The sequence below is a fragment of the Ahaetulla prasina genome, chromosome 15 (genome assembly GCF_028640845.1).
Source record: "Ahaetulla prasina isolate Xishuangbanna chromosome 15, ASM2864084v1, whole genome shotgun sequence".
In the NCBI taxonomy this organism is placed as follows: domain Eukaryota; kingdom Metazoa; phylum Chordata; class Lepidosauria; order Squamata; family Colubridae; genus Ahaetulla; species Ahaetulla prasina.
In genome coordinates, this window is record NC_080553.1 from 16,158,866 (window position 1) to 16,179,327 (window position 20,462).

The 20,462-nt window shown below is 49.7% G+C and overlaps 1 protein-coding gene across 3 annotated transcripts in view; it reads left to right on the forward strand.

Annotated features, from left to right (window-relative positions):
* Nucleotides 1-552: 552 nt before the first annotated feature.
* Nucleotides 553-20,462, forward strand: part of SMTN (smoothelin) — a 67,892-nt gene continuing 47,982 nt past the window's right edge. Inside the window, exons 1-6 of one of the 3 annotated variants that reach the window (XM_058157996.1) lie at nucleotides 553-757; nucleotides 3,258-3,435; nucleotides 15,953-16,101; nucleotides 17,755-17,854; nucleotides 19,014-19,092; nucleotides 19,279-19,382. In XM_058157996.1, coding sequence (XP_058013979.1) covers nucleotides 3,385-3,435; nucleotides 15,953-16,101; nucleotides 17,755-17,854; nucleotides 19,014-19,092; nucleotides 19,279-19,382 — 483 coding nt within the window. In that variant the 5' untranslated portion in view covers nucleotides 553-757; nucleotides 3,258-3,384. Of the gene's footprint in view, nucleotides 758-2,886; nucleotides 3,021-3,257; nucleotides 3,436-15,952; nucleotides 16,102-17,754; nucleotides 17,855-19,013; nucleotides 19,093-19,278; nucleotides 19,383-20,462 lie in introns of those variants that run through there. The other 2 variants (XM_058157998.1, XM_058157997.1) reach the window with 2 other exon arrangements.

Consider the following 20,462-nt stretch of genomic DNA (forward strand, 5'->3'; position numbering starts at 1 on the left):
TTGGATTGGAGACCAAGACTAGGAAATTAAAAAGGGAAAAAAAAATCTCCCAGAAAGGCAGTAGCATCCCACTTCTTTGCTGTTGCCGAAAGCAAAATCCGGATGAGTCCACGCGGTCACCGAGGGCTCACCTTGAAGATCTGAATGCTCAAAATGCCTGTTGTATGTTTGGAGGTGATCAATCAATGAGAACAGAGCTGGAAGGGACCTTGGAGGTCTTCTAGACCAACCCCCTGCTGAAGCAGACCCTAAACATTTAGAACATAGAATAATAGAGTTGGGAGGGACCTTGGAGGTCTTCTAGTCCAACCCCTTGCTCAAGCAGGAGACCCCAGACCATTTCAGACATGCAGACCTTATTGAAAAGCCCTTATTTTCAATTCTACCGTTTGAAAAACTCTCTATACAAGCCACGACTCTTCCATTCTTCTCCCACCCTTCATCTCCCCGTCCCACCCACCCAGCCAGCCTCCCTACCCGCCTGCCAAAAACGACAATTCCCAACCTGCCAAGCGCGCCCAAGCCTCCAGGAGGCGGGGCCCGACGGTTCGAAACCGACCAATGACGGGGAGGGGAAGGGGCGCGGCCGGGATCGCGCCCCTGCCATTGGCTCATTCGAGAGCGAGAGAAGGGCGGAGCTCCGGGAAAGGCTGAGCTTCTCCGCTCCGCCGCTCAGCTGCTTTCAGAACCAAGTCGGGATCCGCAGCTGGTGGGTGGCTGCGCGGCGCCTTTGGATGGCTCTGCGTGGCCGGGCGAGGTACGTCGAGCCGATCCGGATCGGGGTTCGGGAGACCCTCCTTGATCCGGATTAAAGATCTTTTTTTTGGGTGGGGGGGGGGAAAGAGGGTCGCCCGATCGGGGAGGGGTCTTCGTGCCTGGGAGGAGCTGGCGGCGTGGCAGCAGAGGGGATCGATGGGTGGAAAGTAGGGCGTGTAGGGAATCGAGCTACTGGCTGGCTGGTCGAGGATCCAGCGGAGCGGCGGCGATTTGGCTTGCACGGGTTTAGAAGGGTTGTGTGAATGCGTGTCCCAGGAGGGCGGATCTGGTGCTGCAGGGCTGTTGTGGCGGGCAGGACTTGAGATACTTTGCCCTTCCCAAGCCGGGCGAGGCGAGGCTGGTCGGGCTGTCGGTCAGCGGTGGGATGCCCCGTGGATCCAGGCAGGGAGGCTGGGAGTCCCATCTGAATTTAGGTAGGTGCCTAGGATTAGGATAGGATAGGATAGGATGATGTTGAGACTTTGGAAAAAGTGCAAAGAGCAAATAGAAATAGAATAGGATGGAGTAGGAGAGGAGAAGAGAGAAGAGAAGATAAGATCTGATAATAAATAGAGTAGGGTAGAGTAGACAAGACTAGACCAGTAGAGTGGAGTGGAGTGGAGTAGAGTAGAGTAAAGTGGAATAACAGAGTTGGAAGGGACCTTAGAGGTCTTCTAGTCCAACCTCCTGCTGAAGGCAGGAAATCTTTATACCAGGGGTCACCAACCTTTCGGACCTCCGGGACCACTAAATTCATAATTTTAAATCCCGAGGACCACTAATATGAATTTTTTTTATAAAAGGTAAATAGTATTTAGTGCAATATATAAAATGCGAATAATTTTTCTGCAGACCACCAAAATTTTCTCGCGGGCATGGACCACTGGTTGGTGACCACTGCCTTATACCATCCAAGTTAAATGACAACCAAAGTCAATGGGGAAACCAGATTCTCTTAACAACCATGTAAATACAGTAGAGTAGAGTGGAATAACAGAGTTGGAAGGGACCTTAGAGGTCTTCTAATCCAACCTCCTGCTGAAGGCAGGAAACCTTTATACCAGGGGTCACCAACCTTTCGGACCTCCGGGACCACTAAATTCATAATTTTAAATCCCGAGGACCACTAATATGAATTTTTTTTATAAAAGGTAAATAGTATTTAGTGCAATATATAAAATGCGAATAATTTTTCTGCGGACCACCAAAATTTTCTCGCGGGCATGGACCACTGGTTGGTGACCACTGCCTTATACCATCCAAGTTAAATGACAACCAAAGTCAATGGGGAAACCAGATTCTCTTAACAACCATGTAAATACAGTAGAGTAGAGTAGAGTAGAGTAGAGTAGAATAGAATAGAATAGAATAGAATAGAATAGAATAGAATAGAATAGAATAGAATAGAATAGAATAAATATTGGAATCTAGAATAGAATAGAATATAGAAAATGAATAGAATAGTAGAAAATGAATAGAATAGAATCGAACAGTAACTTCATTGTCACCTTAAATGTACACTTAAACCATCATGCATTAAAATGAGATTGTGTGGTGCAGACCGCTCTCCAAGGCTAAAGGTGCCTGGATCAGGATGAAACATTTCCTGTAGCGTGACATCCCATAATGATGTAGCGTGGGAGGGGGCATCTGCCCTGGCATAGTTAGGTTAGGAAACAAACAAAAACCAACCAACCCAGGATGAAATGAACTCTGGCTTCTTAGCAGAGCCGGGTTTTCTAGATCGGACGAACTTCCAAACCGTAAACTTGGCCTGGAGTCACACGAGGCGAGGAGGGGAAACCATGCTATAATTGTGCGAATGTGCCCATTCTCGGTTCTGTTTTCCTTTGAGGACGTTATGGAGAATCGTGGGAACTCAGGCTAAAGTTTTGGCTGGGAGCAAGGAACCCTGAGCCTCAGGTCCCGCTTCCCTTCCTCCCCTGGATGGTTGCGTTGTGTCCCCTCCCCCTGCCCCCACGTAGCCCATGTGCTACTTTCCTGCGAGGTAAGCAGGGAGGACGGGCAGCCTGGAGTGAGCTGAATCTGCAGAAGCCGTGGGCGTCTCATTTTCCCCTGAATCCCTTCATCCTCCCGCACTCTTGGGCCATGCCTCACCTGCTGCATTTGCAGGAGAAGGAATGACAGGGACATCCGTCCGTCCGTCCGTCCCGTGGGCGCCAGGATTGCTGGTCGAAGCCCCAGCCGGGAGTGAAGTCACCAGAGCTCTGGCTTGGGTGACAAAACAACTTTGCTGAGATGTCGTAAGCAAGCCCGGCTAGATTTCCAGCCTCCTGAAAAGTAGAGGAATCGGGCGGGGAGGGTTTTAGAAAAACACAGATTTTCCTTGGAGTTGAAGGAGGGGTGTGTTGGGTGGGAAGACCCTGTTGGGTTGGCGGTCCTGGGATTAGTTTTTCCCATCCAGTTGCCTTTCTGGGATTGATGGGTTGTTGTTTTGTTGTTTTGCTGTGCCTGATCCTCTGGGCTTTGTTTGCTTCTAGGACTCCATCCTTTCCGATCCTGAACTAGCCTTTGGAGGAACCCTCCCTTCCTTTCTGTGCCTGGCCGGCTTCTTTGGATAGCAGGAGGGGGGGTGGCGGCCCCGAGGGACGGAATCCGGCAGGCAGCATGTCCGAAGAGGCGCTCCTGAGCATGGACGAAGGCACCCTCCGGAAACTGGTGAGTTCCTTTCCCCTGATGTTGTCCTGCCTGCTTGGCAAACTTGACTTTGGTTTGCGGGTCTTTTGGGACAGCGGAGCAAAGAGAGAGAGAGAGAGAGAGAGAGAAATGTTCTTTCTTTCTTTCTGCCTTTCGGCCCAGCGATATTTGGGAGTGGTTTGGGAGGCCCAGGGATGTTGTTGTGGTCATTTTGGCTGGCTTCCTTTTAGTCCGGTATGTACGTGAATCCGTTCCCATCCCATCCCTTCGTGGATTTTGCGCTGGCTTCCTTGGCAGGCGTTTCAAAACGGCTCGTTTCGCCAACTTTGAATTTGTCAACGTGCTGGCAGTTTGTGGGTTGCGGATAGAAGGGTGGGTGTGGGTGTGTTCACACATTGCGCTTCAGCCCAGGTTGTTGTTTTTTTGGGGTGGGGGTGATGGGGGGTGGAGGGGAGCCTGATCTGTTGAACCAGCCTGCTGTGCCTAAATTTGCAGTAAAAGGGAGACTTTTGAGGGACAAAGGAAAAATAGAGAAAGAAAATTCAAGAGCGGTGGAACTGTCGAAGCAGAGATTGGACTTCCATTTGTCAGAAACGGTGTAGGGCGGTGATGGCTAACTTTTTCTAGACCGGGATGCCTTATGCACGGTCACTCACGCCCTCGTCACTTCTCGCCTGGACTACTGCAATGCTCTCTACATGGGGCTCCCCTTGAGGTGCACCCGGAGACTTCAGTTGGTTCAGAATGCAGCCGCGCGGGTGATAGAGGGAGCCACTCGTGGCTCCCATATAACACCGATCCTGCGCAGGCTGCACTGGCTACCTGTGGTTTTCCGAGTGCACTTCAAGGTGCTGGTTACCACCTTTAAAGCGCTCCATGGCATAGGACCGGGATATCTTCGGGACCGCCTTCTGCTACCACATGCCTCCCACCGGCCGGTACGCTCCCATAGAGAGGGTCTTCTCAGGGTGCCGTCAGCCAAACAGTGTAGGCTGGCGACCCCCAGGGGGAGAGCCTTCTCTGTGGGGGCACCTACCCTCTGGAATGAGCTTCCCCCAGGACTTCGACAACTTCCTGACCTCCGGACCTTTCGCTGCGAGCTGAAGACGTATCTATTCTTCCGAGCAGGACTGCCTTAAATAGGGTTTTTTAAATATGGATTTTATTGGGGTTTATTTTATATTTTGTATTGTATTTTAAATTTTAGGCCATATTGAATAAGTTTTTTAAAGAGTGTTTTTATTGTAATATATGGTATTATTTTATCTGCCTGTTCACCGCCCTGAGTCCTTCGGGAGAAGGGCGGTATAAAAATTAAATAATAATAATAATAATAATAATAATAATAATAATAATAATAATAATAATAATAATAATAATAATAATTCCAAACCGAGTGCCCAAAGTGCAATGCGCGTACGCCCCCCCATGCATGCATGTACCCCACCCTCTGTGCATGTGTGTGCGCCTCCCCCACGCTTGCCTCCGACACACCTTGCCCTCCCGCACATACGTGTGAGCCCCCTGCACCTGCCCCGCCTCCCATGCATGCGTGGCGGAGACCCGAAGACCAGCTGGCCTGTGGGGCTGATAGCTTGAGGGTGTTGCGTCCTACCTCTAACATGCGTGTCATAGGTTCGGCATCATGGGTGTAGGGTCGCCTGCTTGGGCGGGGGTGTGGGGGTCTCTGTTAATCTATAAACATTAGAAGCTTAAGGGGACGGCGTGAACCCATCATCCTTTGAGATGGGAAGATGGGACGAGATTCCCAAAGCCGCTTAATTAAGTAAATTCGCCCGTTGCGAACGTTTACAAATTACAGGGCTCGTCCTTATGACGTTCACGCCAATCCAAAGGCGAAGAAACCGTAGCGTAGCTTATTAAGTGGCTGTCATTTAAAGCCTTACTTAACTCGATTACCGAATTGCCTCCTTTCGGGCTCCTTGCGATAGATTTGGATCTTAAAGGTAACCCAACCGGCTGGATTCCTAAACTGCCCTAAGCCGCAAATCGCTAAATCCAGATTACAACCAGCCCTGCTTACTCCAAGCAGCTTCTGGTCTCGAATTGTCCTGGTTTTAGACAAGCCGAAGGGATGAATGCGAAGGCTCTTCTTGGAGAGGTTTGTCGGAGCCAAGCAGAGAAGCCCCTTCCCCCATTGGCCACATCGAATTTGCGCTTCCTTCGAGATCCCATCTTGGTTTCTTCGCAAGCTTCCTTTCCCGGCTACCTTGGATTATGTTTTGACAGCAGTCCTTCTGTGACGCATCTTTTGAGTTCGTGCGAGTTGATGCGCGCTCTTAGGGCACCTTGGGTTCCGCAGTTGGACACCGACGTCGCAACTGCTTCTCGCCGTGAAGTTTTGAAACCCTTGGTGACGTAACGCTTGGATGTCCAAATCCTTTGTTTGTGAAACAAAACGACAGCGATCTGTTTTGATTGGTGTTTTGTTGCAGTAGATCACTTCCGTAGATCTGTTATTCCGATTCTAGTCCTCTTATCAGTGGGAAGGACTCACCTAATGGCTCCTTTTACTCACTCCGCCAGCAAGAAAACAAAATATCCACCCAAGGCTTGTCTAGTGTCTTAGCTTTTATGCCCGTTCGGGCTAAGTGGCTATATAAGCTTTTAGTTTGGCTTAGCACCAGCGGTGAAATGCAAACTGTTTTTCTACCGGTTCTGTGGGCGTGGCTTGGTGGGCGGGTCATGTGACTGGGTGGGCGTGGCCAACTTTTTTTCTTTTTAAAGCATTTTTTACTACCTATTCGCCCCAAACTGGTAGTAAAAAATGCTTTAGAAAGTTTTTTTAAAAAAGGTTCCGATGATCGCAGCTTGTGCCGCGTGATTGTCAGAACTTTTTTTTTTACTTTTTTAAAGCATTTTTAAACTACCGTTCGGGCGAATAGGTATTTAAAAAATGCTTTTAAAAGGTTCCGAAGATCGCACGGCACAGCTGTGAACGTCGGAACCTTTTAAAAATTCAAGATCGCACGGCACAGCTGTGAATGTCGGAACCTTTTAAAAAATCTTTTTTAAAACCTTTTTTTTACCACCTATTCGCCCGAACTGGTAGTTTTTATCACTACCGGTTCGCCCAAACTGGAGCGAACCAGTAGCATTTCACCCCTGCTTAGCACGTTTGTGTAAAATTTGCCGTCGCGGCTTAAAACCTCTGGCTTACAACAGACTTCTCCAACCTGGATTGGCCTCCGGTTGTGCGGTTTCCAATTACCAGAGTTTTGCGGCCTTAATGAGTTGTGGAATGAAGAGGTGTGTTTGTGTGAAGGGGGCTGCTTTGACGAGACAGGAACTCAAGCCACTGTGACGTATCCAAGTGACAGGTGTCATTCTTCCCTGAAGCAGAAAAGTCTTCCTATTCCTATGGCAGCCTGAATCCTCCTCGCTTTAGCTCATATATAGGTAGACTTCGGGTTATGGCTGCAAGGGAGCCCCAAAATTTATGTCCCTCAAGTGAAGGATTTGTTAGCTGAGTTTTGCCTCATTCCACAACTTTTCTTGCCACCGCTGTGGAGTGAATCGTTGCATTTGTGAAGTTAGTAACATGGTCGCTAAGTGAATCCGGACTTTGACTTTGCTTGTCAGAAGGTCCCAAAAGGGGATCACGTGACCCAGAGACACTGCAACCGGTATATAAGTCTAAATGCTATTACCCTTCCTTCCTTCCTTCCTTCCTTCCTTCCTTCCTTCCTTCCTTCCTTCCTTCCTTCCTTCCTTCCTTCCTTCCTGTTCGATTGCAGTATTGCAGGCTCATTCTGCCCACTGCCAGCAGTTCGATTCTGACCGGCTCAAGGTTGACTCAGTCTTCCATTCTTCCGAGGTTGCTATTGCTACTGGGAACCCTGGCCTGTCTGCTCTGCTCTATCACTTCCCCCTATTCGGCGGCCCCTTGCAGTGGGTCGGGAGGCGTTTCCTAGAATTCCCCATTCGCCGGAAAGTTGGCAGTTGAAAAGCTGGCACATCTCATCCACTCTAAATGGAGAAGCTGCTATTAACGGTTATGGTTGAAGCCGAATTCCTTCCCTGCCAGGAAGGAATCTTGATGGGGCTGCTTGGCTTCCCAAGTTGGGGAGCGCACCCTGCTGAAGTCATCCCGCGCGAAACGGCAGGAGAGACGAAAAAATTTAGGATGTGGCACATACACTCAGAGGTAGAGGCTCCTTTAAGCGGAGAACTTGGTCTGTCCTTTTCCTCTGGAGCAGCAAGGATGCGGCTGGGCTTTTTCCGGGAAATTTCTCAACTTCCATGCAGGTTGTTCTTGGGGGCTTCCCATTGCGAAATAAACTGGGTCCAACTTTTAAGGATCGGCCAAGGTTAGCCACGTGGGGCTGGGGTGGTGCTGCTATCCAGCACAGGGGGTCTCCAACCATGGCAACATTTTCAACTCCCAGAATTCTTTGCTTTGCCGGCTGGGGAATTCTGGGAGTTGAAGTCCACCGGGCTTAAAGTTGCCAAGGTTAGAGACCGCTGAGTCCAGCAGCTCTTATTTTTCTTTTGGCCAACACAAGGAACCAAATTCCTGATTCTTAATTTTGCTGAATGGTGGGGTATAAAAATCCAGGGGTGAAATTCAGCAGGTTCTGACACGTTCTGGAGAACCAGTAGCGGAAATTTTGAATAGCTCGGAAAACCGGCAAATACCACCTCTGGCTGGCCCCAGAGTGGGGTGGGAATGGGGATTTTGCAGCATCCTTCCCCCAGGAGTGGGGAGGGAATGGGGATTTTGGAGCATTCTTCCCCCAGGAGTGAGGTGGGAATGGGGATTTTGCAGTATCCTTTCCCTGGAGTGGGGAGGGAATGGAGATTTTGCAATATTCTTCCCCCAGGAGTGAGGTAGGAATGGGGATTTTGCAGTATCCTTCCCCCAGGAGTAGGGAGGGAATGGGGATTTTGCAGTATCCTTTCCCTGGAGTGGGGAGGGAATGGGGATTTTGCAGTATTCTTCCCCCAGGAGTGAGGTGGGAATGGGGATTTTGCAGTATCCTTCCCCCAGGAGTGAGGTGGGAATGGGGATTTTGCAGTATCCTTCCCCTGGAATGGGGAGGGGATGGAGATTATGCCGTATCCTTTCCCTTGAGTAGGGAGGGAATGAGGATTTTGCAGTATTCTTCCCCCAGGAGTGGGGAAGGAATGGGGATTTTGCAGAATCCTTTCCCTGGAGTGGGGAGAGAATGGAGATTTTGCAATATCCTTTAATCGATGATTAAAGAAAGAGATTTTGCAGAATATTTTAAGATATGGGATAAATTTTACCATTGGTTAGAAGAAAGGTACAGATAAGCGGTGGATAATTATGTAAGAAAGTGATAATGTATTTGCGGAAAAATAATCATGGTTTAAATTGAAGGGAGAAAAGGAGAAACAATAAAATGATGGAGCCAGGAAGAAAACACCGAGACATCAAACAGAAGTAATGGCTGATGTTTTAAATGTATGTTCATCTGTAAAATAAAAAAACTTTTTTAAAAAAAAAGAAGAAGAAATTTTGTGGGTTCAGTTTTGGTCATAGGTCGAGGACTAACCTGAACTACAAAGGTATAGCTGGATAGAGGGAGCGGGAATTTGCCCCTCCTCCATCTCCCAAATATAAGAGTTCTGCTTCCTTGGGAATTTTTTCTTCCAAGCCAGACTGAGTTTTGCCTTCTGCTCTCTCTCTCTCTCTGAGAGTCACCTGGCCCAGCACCAGCCGGAGGGAAGGCAGCGCTGCCTGCTACATACAGGGGCCCTTTGTGCTCTGCGATAGGGATTCCTGGCTGTTTGCGCTATGGGGAGGAGCGCCAAAGTCTGGCCCGGCCCTGCCTGGAAGGGGGAGAGCCTTGTTCAGACCTGAAGCCCCTTGGCACTCACCTCTGCTAGCTGAGGCATCGCCCATCAGGAAGGCTTTGGCAGGGGAGTCAGGAGAGTTTTCCTGGGTGCATCGAATTCCTACTCAAAGGATAGGGGTTGGGGGGTGAGTGGGTCCCTGTCCTTTCGCTGGCTGGGGGGGGGATTCCATCTCCCATGGACCCCAACCAGGAACTGGAGTACACGTAGGCACGTAGGAGAGGAGGTACCGTCCCCAAGACGGAGGCCAAATGATAATTTGGATCTCCTAGTTCGGTATTTATTTATTTTTTATTTGCATGTATATCCCGCCCTTCTCCGAAGACTCAGGGCGGCTTACACTATGCTAGCAATAGTCTTCATTCTATTTGCATATTTATTTACAAAGTCAACTTATTGCCCCCAACAATCTGGGTCCTCATTTTACCTACCTTATAAAGGATGGAAGGCTGAGTCAACCTTGGGCCTGGTGGGACTTGAACCTGCAGTAATTGCAGGCAGCTGCTGTTAATAACAGACTGCATTAGCAGTCTGAGCCACCAGAGCCCCTATTTCTCAACCGGCGGCGGCTTTTAAGATGCGTGGAACGTCAACTCCCAGAATTCCCTCAGCCAGCACACAGCTTATGACCGGGATTTTTTCCTCTCCCCGCCCTCACAACACCTGGCTGGGGAATTCTGGGAGTTGAAGTTCCACGCATCTTAAAGCCGCCGAGGTTGAGAAACACGGCGAGTTTATTAAGGGATGGGGAAAGGCAGCTTCTGCCCTTCCTCCCTTCCGGCTGTTTTTTCTGGGAAAGGGAAATGAGCCGTTGGAAAATCAAGGGGCGGAGCACATTGGCAGAAACACCTGCTTCCCAAGTTCTGCGGTGCGGAGCTCACGGGCTCTCCCGGTTGGGCTGAGAAAGGCCCTCAACCCCGAAACTTAGAATATATTATTTGCTCGTCTTTCATGGCTTAACACAATTCCTGGTGTTATTGTTTTTCCTGGCTTTGCGAAGTATCTTCAACGACAACCAGACAAAGAGGCGACTCACTCAGGGGTGATATTCACTTACTTTCCCCACTGGTCCGCAAAGGTGACCGTGCGCGCATCCACATGTGCGCACATCCTTATCCACACACGCGGAGGTCCTTCCGCGTATGTGCTTTGCTCACTCGTGTGCCTTCTGCGCATGCTCCCGGCCTCAAAAGTGCCTAAATAGGATGGTATATAGAGCCAGGGCGGGTGGCCGATTTCCGCCACCGGTTCGGATGAACCGGTCCGAACCACATCTGAACTCACCCACCCACCCAATGTTTCCCCCAGTTCTAGATCCTTTTACATCCAAGGGATGCGGTACCCGGGATTGCCTGAAGGTGGCAGACAACCACCCTACCTGAGGGTGGCCCTTACATAGGGGGCTTCCTTCAGCCTGTTTGTATCCCTCCTCCAGACACCACAGCTGCAGATCAGTGTGCAAGAATGCAAAACCACAAACATAGAGCAAAGATTTGTACAAAGGGAGTGTTGTTCTAATAATCCAAGCAGTCCGGCGATATGACACGGTGGCTCAGTGGCTAAGACTGTCGATCAGAAAGGTCGGCAGTTCAGCGGTTCGAGTCCGTAATGCTGCCTAATGGGATGAGCTCCTGTTACTTGTCCCAGCTTCTGCCAACCTAGCAGTTCGAAAGCAGGTTAAAAAAATGCAAGTAGAAAAATAGGGACCATCTTTGGTGGGAAGGGAACAGCGTTCCGTGCGCCTTTAGTGTTGAGTCATGCCGGCCACATGACCACGGAGACGTCTTCGGACAGCACTGGCTCTTCGGCTTTGAAACGGAAATGAGCACCGCCCCCTAGAGCCAGAATGATTAGCATGTATGTGCGAGAGGAACCTTTATAAAGCCTTATAATAAGGCCTTAGCTAGAATATTGCATCCAGTTTTGGTCACCAGATTAGAAAAAAAGATGTTGAGACGATGGAACAAGTGCAAAGAAGAGCAACTAGAAATAGAAATACGAACGGCTTGGCATGGCATGGCATAGAATAAAGAATAGAATAGGAATAGGAACAGAAGAGAGGAGAGGAGAGGAGGGGAGGGGAGAAAATAGAATAGAACAGAGTAGAGCAGAGTAGAATGGAATGGAATTCTTTATTGGCCAAGTGTGATTGGGCACACAAGGAATTTGTCTCTGATGCATAAACTCACAGTGTGCATACAAGCCACAAGGGGTGAGTCATGATCCTAATCATCATGCAACACAATCCTCATAAGTCATAAGCTACAACACTCAGTCATAGCCCTGCGATATTAAATAAGAAACCAGCATAAAAAGCCCTACTAGGATACTAAACAGAACAAGCAATATAAATCATAAGATACAAGCAACACAGGGAAGGTCATAAGAAGACAGCACAGCCCTAGTAGGTTGTTTGACAGAGAGATTAACAGAGTTGGAAGGGACCTTGTAGGTCATCTAGTCCAACCCCCTGCCCAAGCAGGAGACCCTACAGCAGGGGCCTTCAACCTTAAACACTCATCAAGAGCCATTTGGACCTGTTTCCCACAGAAAAGAAAACACCGGGAGCCACAAAAACCCTTCCCGTTGCCGGACTTATTTCTTGAGCGGCCACAAAACTAGCAGATGTAGTTGAATTCAACATTCTGTTTTCTTCCGAAACTTTTTTCTCGTCTTGGAGTTATCCACGGTTGGCCTACGGGGGGTGTTTGAAAAGCTCAATAAATCGCATGCCTTGGCGGGTGTTGCACATATGTGACGCATATTTTGAGTGACGGAACCGCAGCGGAGGGGGGTGAAAGAGCCACATGGCTTACTGATTCCCACCACGTCGTGGGAATGAGTTGTTTAGCAGAGTGATGGCGGGGGGGGGGACCGACGGCCTCCCAGTGACCAGTGCGCTCCCACAGAGTGGGCCTCCTTGGGGTGCCGTCAGCTAGACAATGTCGGCTGGTGACCCCCCCCCAGGGGGAGGGCCTTCTCTGTATGGGCTCCAACCCTCTGGAACGAATTGCCACCTGGTATTCGCCAACTCCCCGATCTCCGGACTTTCCGACGCGAGCTGAAAACATGGCTGTTTCCGTCGCGCAGGACTGGCCTGATAGTTTTAATTGGGAATTTTAAATGGGTTTTAAATGGAGTTAGCCTCAATTTAAATATTTCATTTTAAATTATTTTAATGTTTATAATATTGTTTTTATATGGCTGGAAAACCGCCCTGAGTCCTTCGGGAGAAGGGCGGTCTAAAAATATAAATAGAATAGAATAGAATAGAATAGAATAGAATAGAATAGAATAGAATAGAATAGAATAGAATAGAATAGAATTTTATTGGCCAAGTGTGATTGGACACACAAGGAATTTGTCTTGGTGCATATGCTCTCAGTGTACATAAAAGAAAAGATACGTTCATCAAGGTACAACATTTACAACACAATTGATGATCAATATATCAATATAAATCATAAGGATTGCCAGCAACAAGTTATAGTCGTACATAAATAATAATAATAGTCATACATAAATAATAATAATAATAATAACAACAACAACAACAATAACAACAACAACTGCCTTTGTGTCTGGTTGTTTCGGCGTGCAAGCGCCCTATACAGCGTCGTCTTGAGGGAAGACGTCCCAACGGCCGGACGTGAGGAATCCGTAGATATATTTTCCCCATTCTGCTACTGACAGCAGATTTCCTTTCTGTCTCTGGAACTTGAATTAATTCCTCCTTCCTCGGGCTGCAGCTCCGAGGGAATTAGTCCATATAAGGAGAAACTCACCATCTTTTTTAGGTTGTTTAGTTTCTTCGCTTCCTGTCCCCCCCCCCACTTCCCGTCCAACTGGCTCTCCCTCCTTCCTTTCCCCCTTCCCTTGTTTGCATTTCTCCTTCCCTTCTTTCGGCACCCCCTCCCCTAAGAGAGCCCACCGACTGTTAATTTTTGTTAATTCCACACACACACCCCCACACTGTGAGGAAGTTCCTCCTTCATTCTAGGTTGCTTCTTCTCCTCGATCCGTTTCCATCCGTTGTTGATTCTTCTCGAACTAGATCAGTTTCAGATATCAAACAGATCAGTTAGAACAATTAATAAGTGGAACAACTTGCCTGCAGAAGTTGTGAATGCTCCAACACTGGAAATTTCCTGACAGTTAGAACAATTAATCGGTGGAACAACTTGCCACCAGAAGTTGTTGGATGCTCCAACACTGGAAGTTTTTAAGAAAATGTTGGATAACCATTTGTCTGAAGTGGTGTAGGGTTTCCTGCCTGGGCAGGGGGTTGGACTAGAAGGCCTCCAAGGTCCCTTCCAACTCTGTTGTTATATTATATTATATTAAACTGGAAAAAGGGCCTTGGAGGTCTTCTAGTCCAACCCATTGCTCAGGCCAAGAGACCCTACATCACTTCAGATAGGTGGCTGTCCAGCCTCTTCTTAAAAAACTTCCAGTGATGGAGCACCAACAGCTTCTGGTGGCCAGGTGTTCCCCTGGTTAATTGTCCTCACTGTTAGGAAGTTTCTCCTTAATTCCAGATTGCTTCTCTCCTTGATTAGTTTCCATCCTTCGCTTCCTGTCCTGCCTTCTGGTGCTTGGGAGAATAATTTGACCCCCGTCTTCTTCTTTGTGGCAGCCCCTCAAATACTGGAAGACTGCTATCATAGAATAACAGAATTGGAAGGGACCTTGGAGGTCTTCTAGTCCAACCCCCCCCTGCTTAGGCAGGAAACCCTACACCACTTCAAACAAACGGTTATCCAACCTCTTCTTAAAAACTTCCAGTGTTGGAGCATCCAACAACTTCTGGTGGCAAGTTGTTCCACCGATTAATTGTTCTAACTGTCAGGAAATTTCTCCTTAGTTCTAAGTTGCTTCTCGTGTGTCTCCCGCCCCCCCGCCCCCCAGCACCCCTTTTCTAGACTAGCCATACAGTCGGTCAGGTTCTGTTCTCCCCTGTCTGGCCCTGGACTCTGTCATCTAGGGCAGCGGTCCCCAACCCCTGGACCCTGAACCAGCACTGGGCTGCAGCATGCAAAAAACCAGGCTGTGCAACGAAGTGAAACCCCATTCGTGGGATGCAGGCAGCACGGAAAATCGCAGCCCCCTCCGGTCCGTGGAAAAATCCCTCTCCATGGAAGAGGGTCCCTGGTGCTCGAAAAGTTGGGTGCCACTTAGTGGTCAAATTCAATTTTTTTTTTACTACCAGTTCTGTGAGTGTGGCTTGGTGGGTGTGGCTTGGTAGGCGTGACAGGGGAAGGATACTGCAAAATCCCCATTCCCTCCCCACTCCTGGGGGGAGGATATTGCAAAATCTCCATTCCCATCCCACTCCGGGACCAGCCAGAGGAGGTAATTAGTTCTCCAAACTACTCAAAATTTCCGCTACCGGTTCTCTGAACTACTGAAAATTTCCACTACCGGTTCTCTGAACTACTCAAAATTTCCGCTACCGGTTCTCTGAACTACACAAAATTTCCGCTACCGGTTCTCCGAACTACTTAAAATTTCCGCTATCGGTTCTCTGAACTACCCAAAATTTCCACTACCGGTTCTCCGAACTACGCAAAATTTCTGCTACCGGTTCTCTGAACTACACAAAATTTCCACTACCGGTTCTCTGAATTGCTTAAAATTTCCGCTATCGGTTCTCTAGAACCTGCTGGATTTCACCCCTGGTGCCATTGACCTAGAGTTTTCGCTCAGCCCATCTGGAAAGCTCCAAGTTTATAAAACCAACACATTCCTGCCTGCCTAATAACCCCCCTGCAGCATTTGTCGTTCACAGCTACACATTGCGTATTTCGAGGGCTGCTTTTAACTCGCCCGGGCAAAGGGAGAGTGAGCTGTCCATGGCTTCCACCAGGCTGGCTGAGCAAGTTCCTGTCCACTTTCCGTAGAATTCGGAGCCCTGAGGCACCCCGCGATCTGTGCCGAGCATGATTGGGCTGGTGTTTCTGCCTGCCAGTGGCGCCTCCGCAGAACCAGGGATGCTGAAGGACAATTGCTCACCTCTTTTCCCAACCTCCTTGCGTGTGGACTTTGGGCATATGTAAATACAGGTGGTTCTCGACTTACGACCAAAATGGAGTCCAAAATTTACAAGCCGCGGTGGCGCAGTGGTTAGGGTTCAGTACTGCAGGCTACTTCTGCTGACTGCCGGCTGACTGCAATTCGGCAGTTTGAATCTTACCAGGCTCAGTGCGGTTGTAACTTCGGATGGTCACTAAATGAACTGTTGTAGGTCGAGGACTACCCGCACACACAGACACACACAAACACAAACAGCCTGCTTCCTGCCTACACCGAGCGTCATTTAATCTCTTCTCCGAAAGCCGGCCTGAGGGTTTTAGATCCTGAGTGACAGGCAGGCATTTTCCTTGCAGGATGAGACAGAGGTAGCCATATCCTGGCTGAAGTGGAGGAGAGTTTTGGGCCGAGGCCAAGCGGGAGGGTGGGGGACGACGGGGGGACGGTTGCGTGCGTGAGCCACTAAGCCTGGGGAAAGCACAAGAGCTCGGCCAGAGGGACAGTGGCACTTTGTGCAAACCTCACACTGTGCCCATTGTGTGTCTGTCCCCCCCGGGGAAGGCCAAAGAGAGGCCGGGGAATGCCTGTCTTGGGCAGGGCGGCCTCCGCAATGCCCTTGACCTGTCCCTGAATGACCCTCCTCTTACTCTGTCCCTCCCCCTCCCAGCTGGAGGCCACCCTGGACTTCTCCGAGCGCAGGCAGATCCGTTCGGCTATCCGGGAGCTACGCCGGCAAGAGCTGGAACGCGATGAGGAGGCGCTGGCGTCCAAGCGTTTCAGGACGGAGCGGCAGGAGAACAAGGAGAACCGGCTGAGGTGAGTTGGGCCCCCCCCCCGCTTCCTTTTGCACCCCACTTTTCTGGCATTGTAACCCTGCTGGGCCCACCTCCAAACAGCGTTTTTTTTAATTTCTTGGTTAAATTTACAGTCAGTCCTCAACCGAATGGCCGCCGATGAGCCCAAGGTTTGGGTTGCTAAGTGAGATGGTCGCTGAGTGAGTTCCCCACCCCCAGTAAAGGTTTTATGACCTTTACTTGCCACCGTTGTTAAGGGTAACCCCAGCCGTTGTTAAACGAATCACGTGGGTTGTTAAGTGAATCCGGCTTTCCCCGTCGATCTTGCTTGGCCAAAGGGGATCGCGGGAACCCCGGCCGGGACACTGTGACCGTCGTGAGTATGAGTCAGTGGCCAAACGGCCCAATTTTGATCACGGGACCATAGGAATGCTGCAACGGTTGTAAAGCGGTCCTAAGTCTCTCTTTTCAGTGATGTTGTATAACTTTGAACGGTCACTAAATGAAACTGTTGTAAGTTGAGGGCTACCTGTATACACTGCCTGTCACCCTGCCCGGAGGGCTGTTTTGTTTCTGGCTTGCCCTCCACCTTGGGTATTTGTGGCTGATCCGAGCAAGCTCAGCCCCTCCCTCTCGCCCCCCCATCTTGGGCGCCCCACGCGGGGCTCCAACGCCACACTCCCTAAATGCGTGCTTTTCCAGCAGAGTCTGGGCCGCCTTCTCGCCGCCCTCCCGTCGCCTCCTGCCACTGGATCCTTGTCTCCGACCGCAGGATCTCTCTTCCTTCCCCTGGGGGAGGCACCTCAGGCCATGCCAGGGAAGATTAAGAATTTGGGGCATCTGCCGAGATGATGCTCGGGCCTTTTGGGCACTATCTGAAAAAACAAAATTCAATGGTGAAAAGAGGAAGGTTCTACATTTAGGCAAAACCTCCCCCCCAAAAAACACACAGGTACAGTATAAGTGGGACTCCGATCAATAGTAGTAACTGTGAGAGGAATCTTGGAGTCCTAGTGGACAACCATTTAGATATGAGTCATCTGTGTGCAGCAGCTGCCAAAAAATCCAACACAGTTCTAGGCTGCATCAACAGAGAGATAGAATCAAGATCACGTGAAGTGTTAATACCACTTTATCCGGCCTTGGTAAGGCCACACTTGGAATACTTGCATCCAGTTTTGGTCGCCACGATGTCAAAAAGATGTTGAGACTCTAGAAAGAGTGCAGAGAAGAGCAACAAAGATGATTAGGGGACTGGAGGCTAGAACATATGAAGAACGGTTGCAGGAACTGAGTATGTCTAGTTTAACAAAAAGAAGGACTAGGGGAGACATGATAGCTGTGTTCCAATATCTCAGGGCTGCCCCAAAGAAGAGGGAGTCAAGCTATTCTCCAAAGCACCTGAGGGCAGGACAAGAAGCAACGGGTGAAAACTAATCAAAGAGAAAAGCAACTTGGAATTAAGGAGAAATTTCCTGACATTTAGAACAATTAATCAGTGGAACAACTTGCCTCCAGAAGTTGCGAATGCTCCAACACTGGAAGTCTTTAAGAAGATGTTGGATAACCATTTGTCTGAAGTGGTGTAGGATATCCTGTCTAAGCAGAGGGGTTGGACTAGAAGACCTCCAAGGTCCCTTCCAACTCTTGTTATTCTATTCTTTTGTCCCTTCAGGTCGTGGCAGCAAGAGGAGGAACAGAGGCAGCAAAAGTCTCTGGACGCCCTTTCGAGAAAGCTGGAGAACATCCAGGATGTGGAGGAGCTGACCAGCTTGGTAGGTCCTGCTGAATGGGGCTTGGCTCTTCCACGTTCCAGGGGGAGCTCAAGGGGGGCATTGAAATAGAGCTGTTCGCGCAGGGCCATCCCCCATTCTCCCCGCCGACCGTCAAAGCCAGAAACCCTGCCGTCAAGCGTTACGAAGAGGGATATAAGTCTTGAGCGGTTAAGAGTGCAGTCCGGCAGGCTACTTCTGCTGACTGCCGGCTGCCTGCAATTTGGCAGTTCGACTCTCACCAGGCTCAAGGTTGACTCAGCCTTCCCTCCTTCCGAGGTCAGTAAAATGAGGATCCCAGATTGTTGGGGTTTGCAAGAGGCTGACTCTGTAAACCGTTTAGAGAAGGCTGTAAAAGCACTGTAAAGCGGTATATAAGTCTTAAGTGCTTGTGCTAAGGAGGGAGGGAGGGAGGGAGGGCCATGGTGGTGCAGTGGTTACAATGCAGCATTGCAGGCTAACTCTGCCGTCTGCCGGGGGTTCGATCCTAACCAGCTCAAAGGTTGACTCAGCCTTCCGTCCTCTTGAGGTCGGTAAAATGAGGACCCAGATTGTTGGGGGGCAAGAGGCTGACTCTGTAAACCGCTTAGAGAGGGCTGGAAAGTACTGTGAAGGTGTATATAACTCTAAGTGCTAAGTAACGGTAGCAGAGCTGGAAGGGACCTTGGAGGTCCTCCAGTCCAGCCCCCTGCTCACCCAGCTATTGCTTTGCCTTTCCTTCCTTCCTTCCTTCCTTCCTTCCTTCCTTCCTTCTTTTCTTCCTTCCTTTCTTCCTCCCTCCCTCCCGTGGTGGAACAGTGATTAGAATGCAGGATTGCACGCTAATTCCGCCCACTGCCAGGAGTTCGATCAAGGTTGACTCAGCCTTCCAGTCCTTCCAACGTGGGTAAAATGAGGACCCAGATCGTTGGGGGGGGGCAAGAGGCTGACTTTGTAAACCGTTTAGAGAGGGGCTAGAAAGCACCACGAAGCGGTCGAGAAGTCCTAAGCGCCATTGCTATTTTCCACCAAGAAAATTGCTTGGGTTTCCACTCCAGCCGACGGATCTAGGCTCTCCGGGTGGCCTCCCGTCAGCGCATGGGCCACAAAGCGGGGGTGGGGGTGGGGTGGAGGCGTGGAATGATCCGTTTGAAACCTTTGCTGACTCTGCTTCCCTTCTCAGCTGCGAGGAACCAGCGAGTACGAAGAACGTAAACTCATCCGGGCTGCTATCCGCCAGCTGCGCGCGGAAGAAATCGAAGGTACCAGATCCAGCAGGGTTGCACCCACAGCTTTGGGGAAGGGGTGGGTGGGTTTGTAATCTTCCAGGAAGGGGTGGAGTATGGAGAGGGATCCCTGGATCCCCAAAGGTTGGGAGGGGGAGGGGCACTGCTGTGAAGGATACCAGTCTGTTTGAAACGGCTCTTTTTCTCCTCCCTCCCTCAAAGCTGCAAAGTTGGCGGGAAAAGCTTTCACACACCGAAGGGCCACTGACACGGCTCGGGCACCCAAGGAGCAAGACGAAAACGCTGCACGAAACAGAAACGCCCAGGTAAACACTAGCGATAGCTTTTAGACTTTATATGCCGCTTCACAGTGCTTTTACAGCCCTCTCTAAGCAGTTTACAGAGTCAGCCTCTTGCCCCGAACAATCTGGGAAGGAAGGAAGGAAGGAAGGAAGGAAGGAAGGAAGGAAGGAAGGAAGGAAGGAAGGAAGGAAGGAAGGAAGGAAGGAAGGAAGGAAGGAAGGAAGGATAAAAGGGAGGGAGGGGAAGGGAAGGAAGGAAGGGCAATAGCACTTATATACCGCTTTCCAGTGCTTTTACAGCCCTCTCTAAGCGCTTTACAGAGTCAGCCTCTTGCCCCCAACAATCTGGGTCCTCATTTTATGAAATGACGGAAGGCTGAGTCAACCTTGAGCCGGTGAGATTTGAATTGCCGGCTGTGGGCAGAGTTAGCTTGCAATACTGCATTCTAACAGGAAGGAAGGCAGGAAGATCAATAGACTTATATACCGCTTCTCAGTGCTTTTACAGCCCTCTCTAAGCGGTTTACAGAGTCAGCATGTTGCCCCGAACAATCTGGGAAGGAAGGAAGGAAGGAAGGAAGGAGGGAGCAATAGCACTTAGACTTATATACCGCTTTACAGTGTTTTCCAGCCCTCTCTAAACTGTTTATAGAGTCAGCCTGTTGCCCCCAACAATCAAGGAAGGGAGGGAGGGAGAGAGGGAGGGAGGGAGGGAGGAAGGAAGGAAGGAAGGAAGGAAGGAAGGAAGGAAGGAAGGAAGGAAGGAAGGAAGGAAAATAGAGTCAGCCTGTTGCCCCCAACAATCAAGGAAGGAAGGGAGGGAGGGAGGGAGGGAGGGAGGGAGGAAGGGAGGAAGGAAGGAAGGAAGGAAGGAAGGAAAATAGAACTTAGACTTACATACCACTTCACAGTGTTTTCCAGCCCTCTCTAAGCGGTTTACAGAGTCAGCCTCTTGCAAAATCCAACAATCTGGGTCCTCATTTTATGAAAGGACAGAAGGCTGAGTCAACCTTGAGCCAGTCAGGATTGAACTGCTAGCAGTCGGCAGAATTAGCCTGCCGTACTGCATTCTAACCATTAAGGAAGGAGGGAGGGAAGGAAGGA